General features: G+C 38.4%; 1 protein-coding gene across 18 annotated transcripts in view; it reads left to right on the top strand.

Moving 5' to 3' along the window:
- The window catches only part of RABGAP1L (RAB GTPase activating protein 1 like), a 668,256-nt gene that overhangs the window by 623,864 nt on the left and 20,207 nt on the right, over positions 1 to 24,185 (top strand). For 9 of the 18 annotated variants that reach the window (XM_070498044.1, XM_070498043.1, XM_070498045.1 and 6 more), the window contains 2 exons: positions 10,625 to 10,717; positions 20,918 to 21,028. In XM_070498044.1, the coding sequence (XP_070354145.1) occupies positions 10,625 to 10,717; positions 20,918 to 21,028 (204 nt within the window). Of the gene's footprint in view, positions 1 to 10,624; positions 10,718 to 10,904; positions 15,269 to 17,021; positions 17,369 to 20,917; positions 21,029 to 24,185 lie in introns of those variants that run through there. The other 9 variants (XM_070498041.1, XM_070498040.1, XM_070498039.1 and 6 more) reach the window with 2 other exon arrangements.

Genomic DNA, 24,185 nt, shown 5'->3' with positions numbered 1-24,185 from the left:
GTATTCTCAGTGAAGCTGCAGGGCTCAGAAATGCTCTATCTAAGTAAGCACTGACTGAATCCAGTACCTTAAGGTAATTTGCTGTAAGCTGTAAATCTCCTGCATGGCTTATACCTCAGTCTTTTTTTTCAGAAGGCTGGGAGAGGAAGAAAATATATCATTTCATTCTGCCTCCTCTTAAGACTTTGGAATTTTAATCAGGCTTCTCCTAGAGTTAAATTCCTGGTTCAACCACCCCAGGGTCTGTTTGACCTTCTCTTTTTCCTAGCTTACCCAGAAAGTTCAGGGCAAAGGTGTGTATATTTTTCTGAGCTCCTACTTTATGCTAGGTAATATGACAGCTATCTTAGTTCACATGTTAAAATGGCAACATCTCCATCACCCTACGGTTGATTAGCTCAGTTAGTTGCAGCAGGCTGCTGAGGAGGCTTGGCCAGGGTCCTGGGTTTGAGAGCTGTGTGTGCTGACTAGAGGGCAGGCAGTGAGATGACAGGCATGCAACATATTGCAGTTAAGGCTTTACCTTTGGTGTCCAAAAGGCCTGTTGTGTCAGTCAGTGTTATGATCCCCGTGCATGTTACTTAGTCTTGTTCTCAGTGTACTTATTTTACAGAATGGATATAGTAAACCCAGCTCAACTCTGTGAGGCAAAAAGAATATAAACTGTGCTTAGCCCAGTGCCATGGCATGCAGTATGTGCTCAGTAAAGGGAGATGGTCACAGTCGTTATTTGTGTTACCCCCAGTTAAAAAAATAAATAATTGAAGCTCTGAGTAAGTGGTTTAAGTGATTTGCTTATAAAATTACATAGCCAGTATTTGACAGAGCAAGGTTTCAAATGCAAGCTGGTTTAACCCCCAAACCACTCTACTTATATTATTGAAGAGAAACTCTATTGCTTAAATAATTGTTCTTGAAGTGTATGGTTTTCCCCTTATTTAAAATGATTTTGGGGGCCGGCCCAGTGGCACAGTGGTTAAGTGCGCACATTCCGCTTCTTGGCGGCCCGGGGTTTGCCCGTTCAGATCCCAGGTGTGGACATGGCACCGCTTGGCAAAAGCCATGCTGTGGTAGGTGTCCCACGTATAAAGTAGAGGAAGATGGGCATGGATGTTAGCTCAGGGCCAGCCTTCCTCAGCAAAAAGAGGGGTATTGGCAGTAGTTAGCTCAAGGCTAATCTTCCTCAAAAAAAAAAAAACTTCATTTTGTCCTTATATTCAAACTATTTATATAATAAGTTCTTGAAAAAATTTAGAACATTAAAAATAGTCCTTCCTGATCTTACAAATTTATTCTCTCCTGAAGTTTATTTATAAACTGGTTGTTTGAAACTTAGAACGAATATTCCCTTAGAAACTGATGGTTATGTTCTCGGGCCAGTTTATAAATGCCTTTCCAGCCTGTCTCTCACTCCTCCCTTGCTAGCACTTGATGTTTTAATCCAGTGGTTTTCAAACGGATCATATATCAGAATTGCCTGAGGAGCTTTATAAAAATAGAGATGCCTGATCACACCTCAGACCTTTTGAATTAGAATCTTGAGGTGAAGGTGCTGGATCCACCCTGGCAGAAGCAAGCGCATGCTCAAAATCCTGAGACAGGGCAAAGTATGTGTTAGCTAAAATAAGTCCACTGTGGCTGGAGTAGTGACTGTTGTCTCTAAACTCTTTTGACCTCCAGTATATGTATATTCATTTTTAAATAAATTATGTACATATACCTTAATAAAATAAGTACAAATATAGACATTTTTAAAAGATGAGGTAAAAAAAATAATAGAACTGAAAATTCTAGTGAATGTCTTTTGCCTTTTGCACCTGTTTGGATCATTTTATGTACTCCTTGGGATGGGCAAACCCCACTTTTGCAAAATACGGGCATAGGGAGTGACGGGGAGAAGTAGAGACCAAACCTGATATGACCGGCAGAGCTATGTCAAGTGTTTCTCTTTATCCTAAGTCCAACAGGAAGCAATTGAAAAATTTAGGAAGGAGATTGACACCAGATTTGCATCCTGAAAAAAATTTGGCTGCCCTGTGGAGAAAAAATTTGGAGTAGAGCAAGCGTGGACACGGGGAGACCAGTTTAGAGGTTATTGAAATGGTGAAAGGTGATTTTGGCTTGAACTAGGGCAGTGTCAATAAGGTTCAAAAGAAGAACACAAGCTAGAGAAATATTTGGAGGCATACCCTATAGAATCTAGTGATTGATTTCATGATCTCTGCGGGGGGAGTAGTCAAAGGTGACTTCTAAGTTTCTGGCATGAGCATCTGGATGGAAGATGAACAGTGGAAGAACAGTTTGGGAGTGGGTCATGAGTCCAGATTTAAAATATCTCAAATGTGAAACATCCAAAAGATGACATGAAGTTAGCAGTCAGATATGTAGGTTGAGCTCAGTAAAAGTCCTGGGCTGGAAACTATAAATTTAGGAATTATCAACACATAGATAGTAAAGAAATTACTCTACCGTGAGATATTATTTATTGATAGGAAAGCTCTAGAGCAGAAGTGCCAAGGAGTTCCATAAAAATAGTATACAAGATTAAATTTATAGGACTGGAGATGAGGGATTAGAAATGAACAGATAAGCAGTTTCTATAAAATGCAGGAGTCTCGTAAAGTTGCTACAGTATTGGGAGCAGATAACATATATTAGAATGTGATAAAGAAAGTAGATATCACTATTTCAAAAGCTTTTGTAGATACTTGATGAGCACACTACATTCAGGAGTGAGCCACGAATGTTGGAAAGTGACTCACATCATACAATGAATGAGTCCAGGAACCTGTCACAGGTGTGTGCACCGTTAGACTTGAGTAGCTGGGAAAGCTGACCGTGCCGGATGAGATGAAAGCAAGTGCAACACTGTGGACTGTAATGCGTGAACCCAGGAAAGAATGCCTAGTAATTCGTTGTCTGTAAGCCTTGGGAGTTGTGTTAGAGATACAACAGGAGATAAGTACTTGTCTTGTCCCCACCACCTTAAACCATTAGGTTCCTTAAGTATTAGTATACACTTAATATTGCTGGGGCGGGGGTGGACTCAGGAGGGGGTGGTCAAGGGGGTCAAAAGGTACAAAATTCCAGTTATAAAATAATAATTCCTGGAGATGTAGTGTGCAGCATGGTGAGTGATGTACAGTATAGTTAATAATATTGTATTGCATATTTGAAAGTTGCTAAGAGAGTAAATCTTAAAAGTTCTCATCACAAGAAAAAGAAATTTTGTAACTGTGTGGTGACAGATGTTAACTAGACTTACTGTGGTGATTTCACAGTGTATACAAATATTAAATCATTAGGTTGTACATCTGAAACTAATATAATGTTATATGTCAATTATACCTCAATAAAAAAAGAATTAATAACCATTTGTAGACTTTTATGTTCTCAGAAGGTTTTTTTCACCCTAGTTCCATGAGGTAAAATATCATTGACTATGTTCCTCCTCCTCCTAGTTGCAAAAGCTCAAAAAGAATCAAAGTGGCTTCTTCCGGTGAACACACTGTGAAGAGAATTAAGTGAGGCCTATAAGACATGGTCCCTCTTCTTAGATGTCTTCTCCTCTTGATTCCTTCCCATCTATTTCTTCCCAAGTCTTTTAGGCTGCTGCAAACTGTGCGAGTTTTGTTTGCCACTGATCCACTTCCTGTCCAGATCTTGACAAGTCCTTTTAGAAATGACTCTGAATTAGAAACTCTCACCCCACACACAAACACAAATCACCAAGAAATGTAGTACTATACTTCTTATCTATTTTTTCTCTGTCTAATGATCAATATATTAAATGGGATCATTTATGTTCATCCTAAGAAATTATCTGAAGTGAGCAAGAGCAGTACATGATGGCTAGTACCTTTGGTCTATTAATTTTTTAGGCCCTCAAACTTCTGACCATCAGGAAAATATTAACCAGATCTAATCAGCCTTTTTTTTAAATAGTGATTTCCTTTGCCAGCATTTGCATCCATCAATAAATGTTTTTGTATCTTTTATTTCTGAAATAGATCAGCAGATTCATCAAGCCCTGAATAATAGTTCTTACAAGTGACTGGCCCATTGTTAAAATTTGGCACAGGGGAAATGCTATATTTTTGAATTGGGCAAGGAAGCTTACATAAACCAGTCACAATGAAAATCTTCCTCACGCGGTGCTCCCCCCACAACAAATTGCTTCTCGATCACCCTTGTCCCTTTATCAACATCTGTTATTGCCCTTCTCAAACCCTATGGTAATTAGGCACGCATTTGGCCCTACGTCCAGACTGCCAGCTCCTTGAAGAGCTTTGCCTTAATCGTCTGGCCCCAGGCTGCGGAGCAAAGTGGTTGAAGCGGGCAGACTCTGGAGGCAGACAGCTTGGATCCCATTTCTGACTCTCTGTTTACCAGCTGTATGATCTTGGGCAAGTTACCTCTCTCCAGTTTTTCTTATTTGTAAAATTCAAATAATATTTACTTCACAGAGTTGTTGGGAAGCTCAAATATAGAATTTTCTAAATTATAGCTTTAAAACTGTTAGGAAATTCTCTGACATGAAGGCATTCCACATTCTTCTTCATGCCACTTACTGCTGATCAAAAACAGAGCAGAGGGAAGCAGACATCAGAATATATGAATGCAGTGCTGAAAACCTTGCGTGCCGGTCCAGGCCTCCTTTTTGTCTTTATCGACGGTTTAGCTGAGTAGTTTTCAGTATGAAACCCTGTTCTTGAGCATCTACCCTTCACACCTCCCATCCCCAGTGCTCTCCCCTCCCTATTTGGAAAGGTATGTGGGCATCCTAGTTGTCACCATGACTGGAGGGCACTACTTACATTTAATAGGTGAAATGAGAAATATGCCAGGGATGCTAGGGACTCAGAAATGGGAAGTGGAGTCTAAGACAACCAAAAATCATTCCACCCAGAATGCCAATAGTATGCCTACCTTGAGAGACACTAGTAGCTCCTAGATTCTTTTCTCTAGTTGATAGATTGTTCTGTAAGATCAGTATATACATTGCAGCATATAGACCAGGTTGAAAAATCTCCACATGTGTATTCTATGTTGTGTCATTTCCCTCTTCTCTGTGTATAAATTTTCCTTAAGTTAATATAATAGGTATATTCCAAATTTGTTACTTAAGAGTTCTCTTATTCCATTAATTACTATCCAAAGTTTAAGGTCTGTGCTGTTTTGAGGCACCTGAACTCCTTAAATATATAAAGATCACATTTGATAATCAGGAAACCTAACCAACTCATATATGTAAGAGGAAAAGTATGTTTTACTAGAAATAACTAATGCACATGAGATTCAAGTATTGCTAAGGAGTATTCAGAATAATGTAATAAAAGTAAAAATACAAAATAACCCAGGTAGATATAATTAGTGAGAGAAAGATTGTTAAGGCAAGTTCATCCAAAATTAATTGATAAACAAAAATTTATATGCATATATAGTCATTCTATCAGAGTCACATATAAAAATAAGAAATATATGCTTTAATGAACAGAAGAGGAAGAGCATGGGAAGTGAAGAAAGTTGAGCGTATTCTTTTTTAGTCTTCCCCTCCCATATGTCCAGGTGAGATCAGCGTGATTAACAGTGAGAAAGAATAAAGCAAATGAAGAAGTTTTGTGCTTTCTCTTTCCCTGCTGTTGAAGGCCACTGTTTAGCACTCCCCCACCACTCCTCTTTCCCTTAAGTTTATTAGGCTTTTTTCTATGTATTTCCTGCTAACAGCTGAAAGGACCCCACTTCCTCAGTAAATGGCAGGTGAGGGCACTGGTGACCAGGAGGGGAGTTAATAAACCTCCCCAGTGATTTAATGTCACAACCCACTGAGTATGGTCATCAGAGGAAGACACGAAAAAGTCCCTTTGCTATGGTGCAGTGTCCTTCAAACTGCTGGTCAGGAAATCATTTTAGAAGGTCTGAACAGGCATTTTAAAAATGGAATACAGTAAAACATAATAGAGAATAACAGTGGACATTGCACAGATCCTTAGCAAGAACTGGGTACAACTTAAATCCCACACCCGGAGAGAGAAGGCAGAAAGGGACTAAGTGAATCCACACGTTGGCTGGAGTGGGGTTATATTTATCTTTTGCTTACTGCCGTTTATCTTGCTATTCTGATATTTGTAACATAAGGGTTAACAGTTTACAATTTGTTTTATATTCACATAATTTGCATTTGGTTGTAAAGTGAAGGGTAGGGAAGTTTTTATTTTACTTTCAGCAAAACTGTTAAGACTTTCAACTGAATTGTGTTTGTAAACATTTAGTAGCTCAATTAATAGTAGTTATTATTTATAATGTTTTTGTATTAGTTTCCTGTTGCTACCATAGCAAATAACTACAAAGTGGCTTTAAAGAACCTAAATCTCTAGAGGCAGCGCACGTACCCTGACTCATGGACCTCTTCCTCCATCTTCAGAGCCAGCAACATCGAATTTCCTTGGTTCTTTTGCAGTAGTCGCGTCTCCTCTAGTCCAGGAAGGTTCTCCCATTGTAGTGACTGTGATTTCATTGGCCCTCAGATAATCCAAGACAATACTTTATCTCGAGGCCCTTAGCCTCAGTCACATCTGCAAATCCATTTTGCCATGTAAGGTACCATATTCACAGGTTCTGGGAATTAGGATGCAGACGTCTTTGAGAGGCCATTTCTCTGTCTACCACAGTGGTCTGTGTTGACTCTTGCTTCCAAACTGATTTCTTGTAAAATAAATTTGTGTAAAAAAATTAGTTGATTTTAAGAAAAATAGTAGTAAAATGTATTTGGATATGGCAAAAATAATGAACATGGTATTTGAATGACTAAAGTTTGGGAAACACTTTCCCTGACAGCCCAGTACCAGAAAGGAGTACAGGCCAGAGAGATAGTGGACCCATCCATATCCTAGGTTCCTCTGCTACAACCAGCTGGCTCCATCCAGTGCTCTAGCCACGTGGGTTCAGCCTCCTCATCCTGAAGAAAGGGATTGCCCCAGACAATCTTCAAAGGTCCCTCCAGCTCCAAATTACTAATTCTGTGTAAATGGTTGCGTTGTGAATTTAAATGTCAAGGCCAAGCACATTGTGACATATCTCCAAATATCATAAAATATTCAAAAGATGAAAACACTGGTTCTGTCTTAAATGCTGCCTTCCCTAAACATAGTTGTCAAGTCCAAAATGTCAAGCCTTGGCTATTTATTTGGTTATTTGTTTTTACTAAATACCATTTTGAAGTGGTGAGTGCTCATTGTCGGTTGCACTTACCAAACAATTATGGATTCTTTGAGGACATGTCCTGAATTTTGCCAAATAGGAGGTGTTGGACAGGCAGAGGATGGGTGGTTGGTGGAATAGGACCCCAAAATTCAGTAGACAGTTAAGAGGATTGGTGATTCTTAACATACTTATCAAGCGCATACTTACATTAAATTTATTTAACTTAAAGGGAAAGAAACCTATACTGCTCTTGAGATAATACATTGTTTCAATTCTTAATACCTTTCTGTTCTTTTAATTAAAACTACTTACTAAAGGGTTTTTTTAATTCCTTTCTCTGACAAAAAAAATTTCAAGCTCAATATTATGTTCCTGAAAATAAAATCAATTTTGTCCTGAAATATAGTTTTAAAAATTGTTAACAGTCTGTTTTCCTTGGTTATCTTATAAATAACAGGAGTTTCATGTCAGTTCCCCTTCCTCCTCCACCCTTTTCCCCCCTTTCACTTTGTGCCAATCACAGGTGGATGCTCAGTATCACCCCACAGCACCAGATAAATAAGCTTGGAAGGTTTCCTAGCAACATATTGTTCTGGGAACCTGCTCTGTTTCCCTGAACAAGATGAAGTGAAACATCCTAGAATCTCAGCCAGATGGGAAAGGATTAGCTTATTGAGGATGTTCAATGTATTTTTTAAAATTTCACTTTGAAATGAATCTCTTAACATAAGTAGCAAGATTGACTTTTAAAAGGACACTGTTTTACGTGTAAAAAAAATGTCAATAATGGTTTGAAATTTAAAAATGTGGTTTTAGAAGAAATTCTCTAGGAACAAGCTTGCAATCTGTAATTCAGTCATTGATGAATGGATCCATTTTAGAACCATGTAGAAAGTACTTCAACACAGGACCTGATCTTCAGCCTGGTACCCATCAGTACTGGTATTCAGTTGCAAAAATATTGACATACTTCCCATCTTGTGGCTAATGGCTGCTGGAGTAGGCTCCCTTTTCACCTCACCTCCCACTTCTCCCCTTGACCCTAGCTCCTGGGGATACATGTGAAACACCTGCTACTGCTTAAAACTCAGACTTCTTGCCTGTTTGCTTCGGCTCCAGGGCTGCTTCAGGGCTAGTGATTTGCCGCTTAATCTTGAGAGTCTGTTTTGGTTTTTGGAGTATGTGATTAATACATACAGAGAAAAGAAAACTAGAGGAAATTGAGGCCCCTATCAAATTCAAGAAAAATAATGTTCTTGCTGTCTTGTTAGCACCTGATCTTGTATATTTTCCTGGTTGTTTATCTGGTGATCTTGAGGCGGCCTAGTTGGTAGGTGGTGCTTTCCTCTCTGTGGCACTCCAGTTGGTCACAGCATACTTTTGAAGGTCTCTGGAGACGGAGTAATAAAGGATTAGAATTTCTCATGACAATATTCAGCAGTGGTTTTGCAATTCAGTTACACCCTGGAAAATGTCCTTACTTCTTGTTTGACTGAGCAGACATTCCCCCATCAGCCAGATGAATATTGTCATCATGTGTTCCTTGAAGGATTTACACTGTCTATCAGGTTTGGAGTGAGTTTGTGAAACTGTGGTGAGAAGCAGATAATTCTAGTACTTCACAGTGCTCCTGGATGGGGAGACCACAGTAGTTAGAATAAGATAGGGATGATACCTGGTGTCGGTGCTTTTTATTTAACAAATTCTCTGGCCAGATCCCAGAGAATTGAACCTATCCTCTTTCTGGAAAAACACAGGGTAACTTTACATTCATTCCGGGTGCTTTTCATTCTCTCTCACACACATATACCTGTTTTCTAAATGCCATGTTTTGAACTCAACAAGAAACAGTCTGCTGAGGGACTTGTATCGGCCAATTACTTTGGGTAGGTATCATAATGGATACTGAGGGGCATCAACGCATCATCCTTGCCCTCACTGAGTCCCCAAGAATTCAGAAAAATAACACATTATGTTTTTAAAAAACTGAATAAACTTTTTCTTTATTTCAAGTCGCTTACTTTAGGACCTAAACATTAAGGAATGATTTTGATATCTAAAGAAATTACATAATTTTAATTGTTCAAGAAAAGCCTAAAGTAGATTTAACCTGTTATATGGAACATAATAGATTATAATACATTACTTTTAGTGAATACTTTTTTAAAGAAAACAATTTGAAAAGTTTCCATGGACCAGGAGTTATTTTAGATACTTTATCTGTGTTATATCATTTAATTCTCCTGACAACCATTATGAAGTAGAAATTTGTTTGCCTGCCATTTTACAGATGAAGAACCTCGGGCTAAGAGAGTTTAAATACCACCGTTAATAAAACAATAGGAGGCATTCAGAACTTGGTCCATCTAGGGCCAAATTCTATGATCTTTATACTGTGCAATGCTTATTTGTTTATTTTTAGAATTCTAAGATTCTTTAAGATTCTAGTCTTAAGAAAAGAGTAGAATACTGGCTTTTAAAGAGACATAATTTTAACAAGAAATAGATGCGTTGTTCAGATGATTTTCTATTGTCTTATACACAATGATTCTATATTTCTTTAAATTTTCAGTGACAAGCTTTAGAATCTTCCTTCTCTCTAGTATATTAATTCCATTTGAAAAATTATTTTTTTGCTCAGTTTTTCTATTGTTTTTTTATTGTATTTTATTTATTTTTATTTATTTATTTTTTTGAGGAATATTTAGCCCTTAGCTAACATCTGCTGCCAATTCTCCTCTTTTTTGCTGAGGAAGACTCGCCCTGAGCTAACATCTGTGCCCATCTTCCTCTACTTTATATGTGGGATGCCTGCCACAGCATTGCTTGAGAAGCGGTGTATAGGTCCACACCTGGGGTCCAAATTGGTGAACACCGGGCCGCCGGAGCGGAATGTGCAAACTTAACCACTGCGCCACCGGGGTGGCCCCTCAGTTTTTTATTTTTATAAAATAATAATTTTCATTTTCAACATGGTAGAAGATCATGAGTGAATTTTACTTAAAGAAAAGTAGTTAACAGAAGTAACAGCACTGTTAAATACATTAACTAGAAAAAGGTATGACATATAAGCAATATTGTAGAAGAGAGATGGACAAACTGCAGCCTATTTTTGTAAATAAAGTTGTGTTGGAGTACAGCCACACTCATTTGTATAACCTATGGTAACTTTTAAGCAGTAATAACAGAGTGGAAGAGTTGCGACCTAGACCGTATGGCCCACAAAGCCTAAATATATGCTATCTGGACCTCTACAGAAAAAGTTTGCAGACCCCTGCTCTAGAATCTAGATTTTTTTGCTCCTTAACTTTGAATTGGATATGCTTCATTAAAATGCCGGGGACTTAGTTAGGAAACACATCAGAAAACATTTTCCTAAGTGATCTCCTTATCTAGCATTCTTTTCCTCTGATCCTTGCAGGTACCAACCAAGAAGCTGAAGAAATATGAGAAAGAATATCAGACAATGCGAGAGAGCCAGCTGCAGCAGGAAGACCCCATGGATAGATACAAGGTATGGGAGCCATGGGCCTCCTGTCAGAGCAAAGTGCCTTCTTTACCCTAAGCAGCAGCTGTGGCATGTTCAGTTCCCTCTGTTCCTTCTCTATTGACGTAGACACTCTGACCATGCTAAATGTCCAGGTATGTTTGCATTTCAGGAGACTCTTGAGTAGCCAACCATAATATTTCTTTTCTTTCAGTTTGTATATTTGTAGGTAACTCCACCTGTTGCATTTATACTGAGAATCTTCATAAGAAGCTGAGAGAAAGGGAAAAAGAAAGAAAGTGGCTATCAACTACTTTCAAAAATGAGGAAAAAAAGAAAATGGCAAAGTACTGTTTTAGCTGTGCACGGTCACATCCACAAAGACTTTTAGAAGGTGAACTGTTCCAAGGCTGGCACAAGAAAGTTTCAGACTTACCTCTGTCTGTGGCAAATGTTAAAAATACAAACTCATTTGGAAGGAGAAATAAAAACCACAAAGGCGTATCGAGCACAGTATTGGTGTTTGTTGCAACATTTATTTCCACAAACAAATTTACAAGTAACAGTGACATTTCACTACACTATGCAGTTTCAGAATCAAAATCATTTCAGTTTAATAGCTTAGTTAATTGTAGTGTTTCTAAAAATTGGGCCATTCACAAAGGTAGATCTCTTCAGTGGTAATTAGCAACACTGTTCCCATGATGCAATGTTGGGAAACACTGATTTTGAACTTATTTCTCCGAGTGAAATATTATCATCTCTCTTCCACGTGTTTTAATTCTTCAGATTCCTCCAGATGCATCGTGGTTCCCTGCCTGTCCACGTCAGTACATTAGGATAAGGGAATATTGTATTTTCACACTGAGCACCACCAATGCTAAAATATCCTGCCAGAAAAAGTTTTGGGGTGGGATTATTAATTAAATTACCCACAGTGGGATGACATCCACTTTTGTAACTAGAGTTGCCTTTGTGTGGTCAGAAGCTGGACATGAGCAGATACAGTCAGATGTACACCTTGTCTCTGTCGCTGAATTGAATAGCATGGAAGGGTCACAGAGGGGCGTGGTGGAAGGAGTATATTGATTTTGTAGTTAGACTTGAGTTCAAATCCTAGCTTTCCAAAACAGGAGCACAGGATTTGGAATCCAAGCTGGGGATTTTAATCCCTGTGCCATTGTTCAGCATCTTGGACTAGGTATTGACCCTCTTCCTCATCTGTGAAACGTTCACTGTATACATTTCCTTGAGGGACTGTTGTAAAGGTGAAGGATGTTGTATGTTAAGTACCAGCCCATAGTTGGTGTTCAATAAATGGTTGTTGTTAGCCTTATTAGGCTTACTGCCTCGAATTACCCAAATATTACTAAAATAGCCAGCCCCTCGCTTATCTTCCTTATATTTCTCCCAAGTATTGCTACCCAATAATCTGACATCAGTCTGTTTCTCTTCTTATTTATAGCTCTAGCTAAAGAACTGATAATAAAACCCCACATACTGTCAGGGTAAATAACTATTAACACATAGGTGCTCATAGAATAGGGTTTGAAGCTAGTTTCCCCACCACCACCTCTCAATAAAACCAATTTTAATATAGCTCATGTAGCATGCTGCTTTAGAAGGGCTTGAAGTAGTAATTATAAAATATTATTGAGGATCCAAAATGAAGCCCTCCCACTGCTTTTATCATTCTGATTTTCTTATTGCTGCCATCAGTATGAATAAAATCTGGGAAGAGTGCTTTAAAAGAGGAGAGAAATGAAAGACTAAAATAGTGTATTTAAAACATCAATCTGGGACTGAACTTGTTGTTTCTTAAATCCTTTTTTAAAAGCAGAAATGTATAGATAAATAGTACAATGTATAGTATTTTTTAAAAAGCACTTATCGCACATAAGACTATGTGTACAATTTTTACTGAAAGGTCAAAGTAGAATTAAACTTTTTTTCTTTTTTTGAAAACAGATGCTACTTTTGAGTGTTACAGCCTCTTCATATCTACATAGCTGATATCTACATATCAGATACCCTCTATAGCTATTTCCTTTGTGTATCGTAATAGCCTCCCAATACATCATCTAACTAATATCTCTATACCCTTTTAATAATGTCTAGACATTTGTACTGGTGATATACTTGATAAAGTTATACTCCTCAAATTATAATTACAATTTCAAACAGTGGCAATTGACAGCATAGTTTTCAGCCATCAACAGATTTGTTCTTTCAGATATTCAATATCTAGTTTAAGAAGCTAATTATAATTATCTTAAAGTAGGAAACTGTCTTAGAAAATACCTTTTAGCATCTTCTAAATTTAATCCTGTCACGAATAAGATCCATGGCCTGGGAATGAACACTTTATAATTAATAAACCTTGGACTGTGAACCTGGCTTTATAAATCCTTAAAAATAGCTTGGGAGGATCTTTGAGGACGTGAGTCAGAACTTAACCAGTTCACTAACACCCCCTCCTCAGCCTTTAGGATCCATACTGCTTAAAATGCTGTGTCTACACTGTAGCTTGCCTTATGGCAAGGAAGTTAGGAAAGTCAATTAAAAAAAAAAAGGCCCAGAAATGTCATACAATAAGATATTCTAAGAGATTTTTCAGTTTGATGCTATTTCTCTTTGGCATGGTGGCATAAAAAAGGGCTATTGCAGGGAAGCCAGAGGTGGGGTTAAAGATCCAATAACGCAGAGGTAGTTCTCAGCAGTCATGTTCTTGCTGTATCTATCTAAACATTTTGTGTCTATTTTTATGACATACGCACATACCTACCTTCTCACATTGCTGCCATTATACTCACCTGTATCTAACACTTAAATCTCAACCACAAAGAAAGAGATGAAATGGTGTTAGTATAAATTTAAATTTTAGAACCCTAAGCACAATGAAAATGTTCTGGAATTAGGTAGTGGTGATGGTTACACAACTTTGTGAGTAGACTAAAACCACTGAATGGCACATTTAAAAAAGATGAATACTGGGGCCGGCCCGGTGGTGCAGCGGTGAAGTGCGCACGTTCTGCTTCGGCGGCCCGGGGTTCGCCAGGTCGGATCCCAGGTGCGGACATGGCACCACTTGACACGCCATGCTGTGGTAGGCATCCCACATATAAAGTAGAGGAAGATGGGCACGGATGTTAGCTCAGGGCCAGTCTTCCTCAACAAAAAGAGGATGATTGGCAGCAGTTAGCTCAGGGCTAATCTTCCTCAATAAGAAAAAAAGAAAACCATGAATATTATTGTATGTGATTTATATCTCACACACACAAAAAAATCCAAGCAAAATTGTTCCAAGAGGATTGGCATGCACCCTACCATCCTCCTTTCATAAAGCCCAAGTCACACAAGAGGTACTTGTGCAGAAGCCAAACTCATGGGAGGGAGACCTTCCTGTCAGAATTGGAGCTAATTATTGACTATAGATCCTTTGTGTACCCATACTTATAGGGGAATGGCCAACATAAATAGGTGGTACATTCATTTTCACATATATATATACACACACACACAGACATAAGCATATTCAAGTAGGTAATACACATGTACTCACACTGGCTATGCTACCTGGTTTTGGCATCGGTTGTATTTGAAACTCAGCAAGCTCTGGCGTGACTGCTTACAGCCTTTGGTATACTCCTGTTTATCTACATGACTAGATTGCAAGAAATACCAAGGAAATTTTATTGGAAGAAGAATATAGAATATTTATTCTAAGCCTCTTTTATCGTCCTTCAGTTTTACCTGGCCAAATTTGTATAGTAGTATTTATTTACTCTTATATTTTGGTTTGTAAATTTATTTATTGATTTCAATGAAGTAAAATGCAGGATAAAGATTTGTTGGTAGAAATACATTATGTACATTTTCAGTTTCATACAAGTCCGCAGAAAACAAACATTCGTGCATATGTGTAGCTGCTTTCGTACATTTAAAAAATTAGCCAAGCACCTAATAAGCAGTTGCCAATTTCAGAAATTAAAATGTTACTTTCTATTTTAAAGAGATGAATTGTTTCCATTTGAGGAGAGTTAATATTCTAGTGATGTAATCTATCGATGGCACTTTTTTAAGGAACTGCAGTCTTCATTTGTCTCTAGAAGATGACGTGCTTCTCTTGTTTAATTAAAGGACTACTTGCACAAATGTAGGTTAAGCTTTAAAAAGCACAGCTAATTAATTAAATTCAGCGAATCTCCCAAAGCATAACGAAGGTTATGTTATTACCTGTCCAAGATGGGCAAATCCTAGAAAGACTCAAGAATGCTTAAACTCTCTTGGGTTTGGGACACAAAGAGTATTATAAATACATAATTTCTAATTGTAGTATCTTATCCATGTTCAGTATAATTAAATTTACAATGTTTAACTTCCTTCTTGAGGTTAGACATAGTAATTTTTTTAATCAAAATGTAATTCAAGCAGAAAAAAGATGATTCCTCTAAGCCTACAAAGAGTTTTTCTTGCACATACTAATTTTCATAGAGCAGTTGTCCCTGCATGTAATTTAAGATTAAGCTGTTTAATTATATGTAGTAAAAACAATACAAGCAAAATATTTGAAGTAAAGCTTAATTGTACTTGTATTATTTGCCTTCCTTACATATCTAATAAAATAAATTAGAGTAATTATCACATTTTATTTTTAACTTGATACGTGAAGTTTAAATTATGCTAACCTTCTTACCTGGAAAAAAAAATAATAAAAGGTTTCCCTTTTGTTACTGTGTTGGGCCCTTCCTTACTCAAACAACTCAAGATAAGTGAATCCATCTTTGAAAAATGTTTTTCTACTAGTGAAAATACATTTATATTTTATTATTTTTCCACATCACGAAGACTGTTGTTTGCTTTTGGAAATATTTTTGTTATGAAATAACGTGCTTTTAATGAATGGTGAGAGTCGAGAGGATGGTTTCTACCTGCCTGTGATAACTTCATGGTAAACTTCAGAAGGCTGCTACTCTTCCTTTGCGAGCTTGGATCACCGATGAACTCATCGTTGTAGGACAATGGAGGATGCAAGCCTCAGCTCTCTTGAGGCCTGTTGAGCAACTTAGCTAAGAAGGAGCAGGTGGTGTCTGATGATGCTTGTCTGCCGATTGAGCTAGACTTTACACTGGAGCTATAAATGTTATGTATATTAAGAATTTCTAAGTGTGTTTATTGATAATCTTCAGAATTAATTCCCCAAAAATTTCCTTCAATTTTTACTGTTTTATTTCCTTTAAAGTAATATTACTGAGAAAATGATGTCACACTCATACATTTCTACATCATCTGTAACCCATTTGCTTTTTCAAAATTTGATTTGTATGCTAGAGTAGAGTAGAGATCTGCAAATTGTGGGCCAAATCTAGCCCACTGCCTGTTTTTGTAAATAAAGTTTTATTGGAACACAGCCACACCCATTTGTTTACTTATTGCCTGTGACTGCTTTTGCACAACCAATGACAGAGCTGAGTAGTCTCAACAAAGACCATATGGCGTGCAAGGCCTGAAATGTTTACTGTCTGGGCATTTTCATTAAAAGTTTGCTGACCCCTGTGCTAGAGTATAATCTAAGATTGTTTTTTAAGAGCTAAAAGAAATGCAGTCTGGTTTACCAACTGCCAGTTAGTTATCACTGACTAGATTTTGTTTTTAGTTTGACATTTAAAATTTTTAAATTTCCACTGGAAAGATAAAATTGGATATGTTGCGTAAAGGAAGAGCATCAAATGATTTCAAATATCCAGGTTTTCTTTCTCAAATCTTCATTTATAGACAATATCGACATTTAAACATTTCTTTGAATGTCAAAAAGCTGATAAAATTTGAATATGATGATTATCAACTCGTTTGAAAGAGGTATCCAAAAGAAAATATGTGAGAGTTGAGTGTTGTTGCTGATGAAATTGCACTGTATCTTTTAAGAAGACATTTTCTCCTGACCCCTAAATGTCTTTAAAAATGTGTGCCAAGAATTCGTTAGAGCAGCAGACAACACACCCAAAATACCGAGCTAGAGTTTCTAAAGCCGCCTGCTTCCCCATCATTTTTTCCTGAAAGGCTTAGTGTATTTTCTTTTGATTGCCAGTTCACATTTGTCTGTTTTCTCATCTTGGGAAAAATGGCGTTCACCAACGCTCGCACTGCTTCACCCAAACTTCAGTCCCCAGACAGGGAGGAGACCTGGGATCGGTCCTTCTTTCACGTTCCCCTGCCCAGCAATTTCATCCTGTTGTCTGAAGATGAACTCTTTTGCAAGCTTTCCGACCTTGTCATAGAAGGAAGTTCCTTCCACCCAGCTTTAATAACACTGTATAAACAGCTCACCATAGTTGCAAACAGTTCCACATACAGCGTTTTCGTTAGTCATGCAAACTGCAAATAGCAGTGTGGAGAGGGAGGAGTTTAGTGTATCAGTCAGTCTTCCTGAGTTGAGACTTGCCCACTGGCTGCCTCAAGTATATTTTTTCCATCAAATGTTTGCAGTCATAGAGAGAACTTAGAGTTTATGACACTTTAAGGACAAACAAAATAGCATTAATAAGTGTCTGTTTTTGTTATTGCCATTTCCTAAATGTATTAGTAGGTGTGCAATTTCATTGGATATTCTTTTTTTTTTTTTCAATTGTCTTTGTACCTATGATTGAAAACGGTAGTTGGTCTATGACTTTTGAGGAGGTAAGTTTTTTATCTATGTGTGTCTGTACTATCAGCGTCTGTCTTTCTGAAAAATGCAGTATCCTCCTCCCGAAAGTTACTAACCAAGCTTTCCCAGCTGCACGTCTCCTATGCAAGAGGGGAGGGAAGTAACGAGGAAAGTTGTCTGCTTTTTGTTCAAATGGTGTCAATTGTGTGAGATGGTGGATGTTTCAAACAGTGTGATGTGAGTTTTCAGGGTTATGTAAGCATGGTCTCCTGTAGTCTTTTCTGAAAGGCGAGGGAAGCAATTTGCCTGTTTTGTTTATGGGCTCTGAGCATTCAGCACATCTGCTTGTGCAGACGTATAGCATGTGAGTCTGGACTGACTGAACTTAACGGGGCTGGCTTCAGGTCTGTCTCAGTGGGCAGCCCTTGCCAACATTTCAAAATGAACCAAGCAAGGTTACTCCCTTTCCCAAGCCCAGCAAAGCTAAACTTTCTTCCCCATTCGAGCATAAAGGCAAACTTTTTCTTGAATCAGTCAGTTCTAAAAACAGTTTTGGCTCCTCAAGAAAGGCTGGAAAAGACAGCCAGGTAATGTCATCTCTCATTAACCCTTGGTGAGTGTGGGCAAGCTCTTCTTCATAGAAAATCCCCATCTCAGTAGCAGTGCCTCACTGTGGCACCCGGTAGCACCGGAGGACTCCCGAGGACCCCTGGCTGCCCTCGGGTTCATGCTTGGAGGACGATACTGCATTTTCGACCCCGTAGCTTGCTTTCCCACGTGTCTGTGAGTGCAGAGCAGGAGTCTCACTTCCACTGTGCTGCTTGCTTTGCAGACACCGAACTGAAGCTTCTTGCTAAAGCAAAAGCCAGTAGGCATGCCCCCTAGGCTATTCTGCTTGTAAGGGACCCTCAGACACTCATAATTTCTCCCAAATCTTTCCTGCTCCACCCCCCTATCCCCTGAGCTGTGTGTCTATAAGGAAGGGTTCAAGTTGCAATAGCATCGTAATGGGAAGTTACTAATCAGAATTTCAGCCGAGCTCACATCTCTTTCTTATATAATATAACCCATCAGACATTTATCTAATGAATAGTGAAGAGCTACCTGTTGTGTTTTTTAAATACTTTTAACAGAGTGCTTTTCCACGAGCATCATGTGACTTTATCTGGAGGTTACTTTAACTCGATTCTAAGCCTTTGTCACTGTAACCTGAAAAACTGGTAGCTGCAATATTTTCACTTGTGCCAAATTAATGTAAATAAATAGTTGAGGGAGCTTTTGTAGTTTGGAGTCCTGCAAGTACAATTTCAGTAGAAATAGGACATAACTCAGGAACAGGTATTGGAGTAGTCTTATCATGGTCTCTTTTGAAGAGATTTATCGAGAAATGAGAAAAATCTCTTCCCTATCTAGGCAGTCTGCATTGTGAAATAATGTGATGAAATTGTGCTGGCTATTGCTGCTTGTTCTTGGCAAGGAGGAAATTTTTTGGAAAAGTTTCTGGAACTTTTTTTTAGCCTTTCAACAAGTATGTAAGTTGTTTGCACAAAAAGGGGTAATAGTAAGATATATCAGAATGAACGACTAATTCTCCAGCCCCTGCTAGAATTTGGATATTTCAGCAAAGATTGAAAGATTCAGCTGTAGGCACCGTGGCTTTTTTTATATTTTAGTCTCCTTTTTTTTTATGCTTCTGTGGGAGGCTGGAACTTCTGTGTGTCAAGGGGACAGACAACATTTGATGAGTACAGTTTTCTCCTACAAATATGTATGCTGTCTTTTCAGGAATCTCTTGGGAAAGAGTTCCTGGCAAGGTGGCACTTTTGAGGGGCTACAGTGTATACTGGCCACCAAGGACGATCCAGTATGGTTTCGTGTGGAATGTGAGCCTATAACAGGAGTGGACTTGAAAAAATTTCTTGTTTTGGCATTTTATCCTTTCCAATGGAATTAAAATTATGAATTACTTTTTATTTTTTAAATGACTTCTTAGACTTTTTTAAATACATGTATTATATATTTATTGTAGAAATCTTGAAAACATTTTAAAAGCACAGACAACAATAAAAACCCACTACTCACAGTTAATGTTATTCATGTTGTTATGAAAATGAGATTTTCCAGTTACTTGTCTTTTTTTTCTCTGTAAGGTAGCATAAGCATTTCTTCTGTCGTTAGATATTTGTCATTTATATTTTAACACTGCATGGAATTCTATCATGAATTTGTTTAAAAGTACCTAAGTGATTTTGGTTTGTTTTTATCTTTTTTAGTAGATACCTTTTTCAAAAATGTTTCTCTAGCTCTCCCAGTCTACCTTTTCCAAAAGAAAAGACAGAAATGGACCCTGGTGGCTGGTTATAGTCAAAGTGCGTGTTCGTCCATTAGCTTCCCGACTGGCCCTGGTTTTGGGTCCTTTGCCTCCATGAAGGCCTTAGGCTTTGCCCTTACTGCCTGCTTCTCAGTCCTTCTTTAAAAAAAAAGGAGAAAAAATTCACTTCACCCCTCCAACCGTGTTATAATACACCGTCTTCCGGGGCATACGTTTGTCGTCTGGTCGTGCAACACTGCTTTGTCTGAGTTTTTGCCACCCTTGCATAAAGACTATTAGGAGTATGAATCTGAAAAACAGGAAGGTCTCATCACATTGATGTCTTTCCTGTCAGCTTCTTTTGAATCTCCTGTAACTATTAACAGTAGCAAAGAAAGCACTTTTGATACTTTCGAATGGAAGACACCAAATTGCTATTCTGACAATAGATGTGAATGTGCACAGTTTGTAATGGCTAGCTAAGGGGAGACCTTACTTCATAGGAATTAGTGACTTGGTTCTTTGAAACTTTGTTTTAGATTTTTCCTGGAAATTCAAGGGGAAAAACAACTCATTAATGTATTTTACCCAGAATCTTTTAATCTTAAGTTTAAAAAAAAACCAAACATACGTTTAGAGACATTATCATCAGGACCATTGTCCTTACTAACACAAAAATTGGTGTTCAGAAAAGTAAATATGTTCCTACCCAAAGAATGAAAATGTCAGTTGATAGCAAAGTCTTGAACCCATGTATACTGATTCTTGATTTAGGGCTCTTTAATATACTCAAATAATTTAAAGATATTGGGAAAACAATTTGAAGAAATGTCTAGTGTTTTCCCCCCATTTCATCCCTGCCGTGTCTTGCAGTTTCCTTTGAGGTCAAGGGTGGGATTATTGTGCATGTTTCAAACAAAGAATTGCCTGTGTCTGTGTTTTAGGTCTGTATGAAAACCTCACAGGATTGGGGGTATGTTTGGAAATTTTGCTCTTTGTGGCCCAGTTGTTAAAATGAAGTCTCGTCTGGAGGGTGGAAGGGACAGTTGTAAGTTTCGCGGGGTGGAGTACCGCATCCGCACTGCCAGCTTAACTCACCGTTGTTTCCAGACAGCAGTCCTGCCTTCCTGTGCCACTTGCACCTTCTCCTTTTTACACCTTCAAAAGTTCACTTTGTTGTTGTTGCTTGTTTCTCCTCACCAATTCTGTTTGTTTTGTTAGTCCATCCACGCACTAATGCCAACTTCTGGCTGTTGATCTTTTTCTGCAGAGGGAGAACCGGAGATTACAGGAGGCCAGCATGAGGTTGGAACAAGAGAATGATGACCTTGCCCATGAACTTGTAACCAGCAAAATTGCTCTACGGAATGACTTGGATCAGGTAAACTTGATAGGACTGTGATGGCCTCTTCAAGGGCAAGGGCCAAGCTGCTTTCACTGCAGTCCCCCTGGGGCTTGCTCTGTACTTGACTCTGAGTGAACTGCTGGATGGATGAACGGATGGGTGGCAGGTGGGAGGGGACTGTTCTTGCTAATTGGAGAGGGGAGAAAACAGAAGCCTTTGAGACAAGTGTGGGTCATTTCCAAACAGCACGTGTGACATTCTTCCTTTTATACTTCTAAACTTCTCTGGTGTTTCTTCTCTTAATCTGTATTTTCCCAAACCAAGGGCTGCCAGCATAATTACTTGAGAATATCAGTCGTCAAAAGTATACCACTGCCCCTCTAACAGTGGTAGGCACTTATACTTTTTGTTCCAAAAAGTATTTGCGTCTACAATAAATGTGAAGATTTTATATGAAGTATGTACATTAGGATACGTATATTGTTGAGGTGACGGGCATCCTAGTGGCTAAGAGCCAAGACGGCCTGCATGTGAATCCTGGCATGGCCACTCACTAACCCTGTGACCCTGGGCAGTTCTTAACCTGCCTGTAGGTGTAAAACAGTTTTTACCTCCTAGGGATGATGTGAGAGTTAAATAACATACAGCACTACAATTGTATGTGTTCAATAAACCTTAGCTATTGCTAGGAAGACCTTAAATTGTTTAATTTCCCTCCTTCTTTCCAAGAGTACTGATAGCCTGAGGACTTCCTGTTTTCTATTGCTGGTGTCTTTGGGGATAATTGGCAGTGTGGAGAGAGTCTTGAGCAGATTTAAAATTGTCGCTCTATTTTCTGACTTTTAAAAAGTGAATATTCCCAACAAATGGTTCAGTGTCGGAAAAATTGAGACAGACTGTTGAATCTGTGCTCTAACTATGCATTGACAATATTTAAAATACAAATCCATTAATATAAATGATTGAATGTTTAAAATTGAAGGAATTTTTTAAATGTTTAAAAATAATCCCTGCCACAGCTCCTTTTTCCCATATAAACAAACAGCTAATTTTGCAGCTCAAAAGTTTTAACCACATGGGGCTGGCCCAGTGGCATAGCAGTTAAATTCACTCACTCCACTTTGGTGGCCTGGGGTTCACAGGTTTGGATCCCAGGCACAGACCTGCACACCACTCACCAAGCCATGCTGTGGCAGCATCCCACATACAAAATAGAGGAAGATTGGCAACAGACGTTAGCTAGGGCCAATCCTCCTCACCAAAAAAAAAGTTTTAATCACAGTAAGATAGGAGATCACTGTTAAGGAAAATCGTGCTAAAGGGGGAGAGGAGGAAACTGAAGGAGTCAACACTAAATGGAGTTTGAAAATAAAAGAAAAACTCTGCAGCTTGGGACACAGGATGTGAAAGGTAGAAAAAGCAGCCCACTTGGGCAGAGGGGTGGGGTAGGGGGTGGCCCTTTTAACCACAAACCCCACTCAGGCAGCCTATTTGGGAGTTGTTAGAGGCAGTATGAAAAACTTGTGACTCAGAGAGTCAGAGCCACACCCAGCCTAAACTCAGCTCTTGTACATTTTTGTATTAATGAGACTATACTGATGAGTCATTATTATCCTGAAATTCTTGGTTCCTTATTAGCTTTCCAGACGGCCTTGACTCTGCCATTTTGAATCTTTTATCCATTAGTAGTTTTCTTAAGATGGCAAACTAAATGAAAAAGTTTTAAGCAGTTGGACTTGGTAGGGATGCAGTGAAATAAACTGGAAGGGTTGTAAATTGAAAGTTCTGTGGGAAACGTATTTGGTGATATATATCAAGCCTTTAAGAGGTCTAAAAAATAAAACATTTGCTGAGTACCTACTATACACCAAGCACAATATTTAGCAATTTTTAAGCTTTATCTCATTTAATCTTCCTAATGACTCCATTAAGCAGGTATTATTTTAATGCTCCATTTTATAAATGAGAAAACTGACATATATATTGTCTGACTTGGAAAGCTATCCTAAAAAAATAGAGATTTGGTCAAAAATATATATACAAGGTTGTTTACTGCAGTGTACTAAAAAATAGAAACGTGATGTATGTGTCCAACAGAAGGGGAGAATGAAAGTGTGCTGTAAAATGTCCTTTTGGAATAGTTTTTAAAAACAAAGGGAAGATAATGATAGAATAATTTTTTTTTAAACAGTAAGTTTATCTGTATATAATGTTTGTGTCTAAGTTGCAAGGGATATGGCTGGCCTAGGGCCATCATGTAGGAAGGGAGGCTAGACTGTACCTCCACAGGAAAAAAACCACCAGGAAATACATCAAAATGTTACTACTAGATGTCTCTGGGTGATAAGTATAAATCTAATTTTTATATTCATCTTTATACTTTTAATTTTTTCAATTATTTATCTTTTATAAGAAGACTTTTAATAACTACCCTTGGTTAAGTAATAATGTGCATTATAGCTTTTTAATAATCAGCAAAAATATATTATTTTTTATTATTATTATTTTTTTAATAAAGATTTTCTTTTTTTCCTTTTTTCTCCCCAAAGCCCCCCAGTACATAGTTGTATATTCTTCGTTGTGGGTCCTTCTAGCTGTGGCATGTGGGACGCTGCCTCAGCGTGGTTTGATGAGCAGTGTCATGTCCGCGCCCAGGCTTCGAACCAACGAAACCCTGGACCGCCTGCAGCAGAGCGCGCAAACTTAACCACTCGGCCACAGGGCCAGCCCCCAAAAATATATTATTTAAAAAAATTGTTTCACCACCAAGAAAATCCATTTAGTGGGTCAGTCTGGAATGACTGCTCCAAGGGTACTCCTGAGATAATGTATTTTTGAGTCTCTGGCTACCTCATGTGGATGCTAAATTAGTCCCTGAAGAAAAGATTCCTTCATTCTTTCTTTTATTCCTTCTCTCTCTTATTTCCTCCCTTCCTACCTCTCTGTCTCTTTTTTAAAAAGTAAATAAGACCTGGCCCCTGCCTTTTGAAGCCTATTATGGAGAAGAAAGAATAAAAATTGCTATTTCATGCTATTTCATCCTCCTAACATCTGATTTTGCACTTTCTGCCTGAGTGGGGCTTATTTGCGCATCAAAACGCTGGCCCTGCAGTTTCGCTGTCCTGCCCTCTGGGCTCGGTGACGGGCGTTAGCCTGCCAGTGGAAGTGCTGGTTTGCCTGCCTTCGCCCAGTG

The sequence above is a fragment of the Equus asinus genome, chromosome 25 (assembly GCF_041296235.1).
Source record: "Equus asinus isolate D_3611 breed Donkey chromosome 25, EquAss-T2T_v2, whole genome shotgun sequence".
In the NCBI taxonomy this organism is placed as follows: domain Eukaryota; kingdom Metazoa; phylum Chordata; class Mammalia; order Perissodactyla; family Equidae; genus Equus; species Equus asinus.
This window is presented reverse-complemented; position numbering and strand designations above follow the sequence as displayed.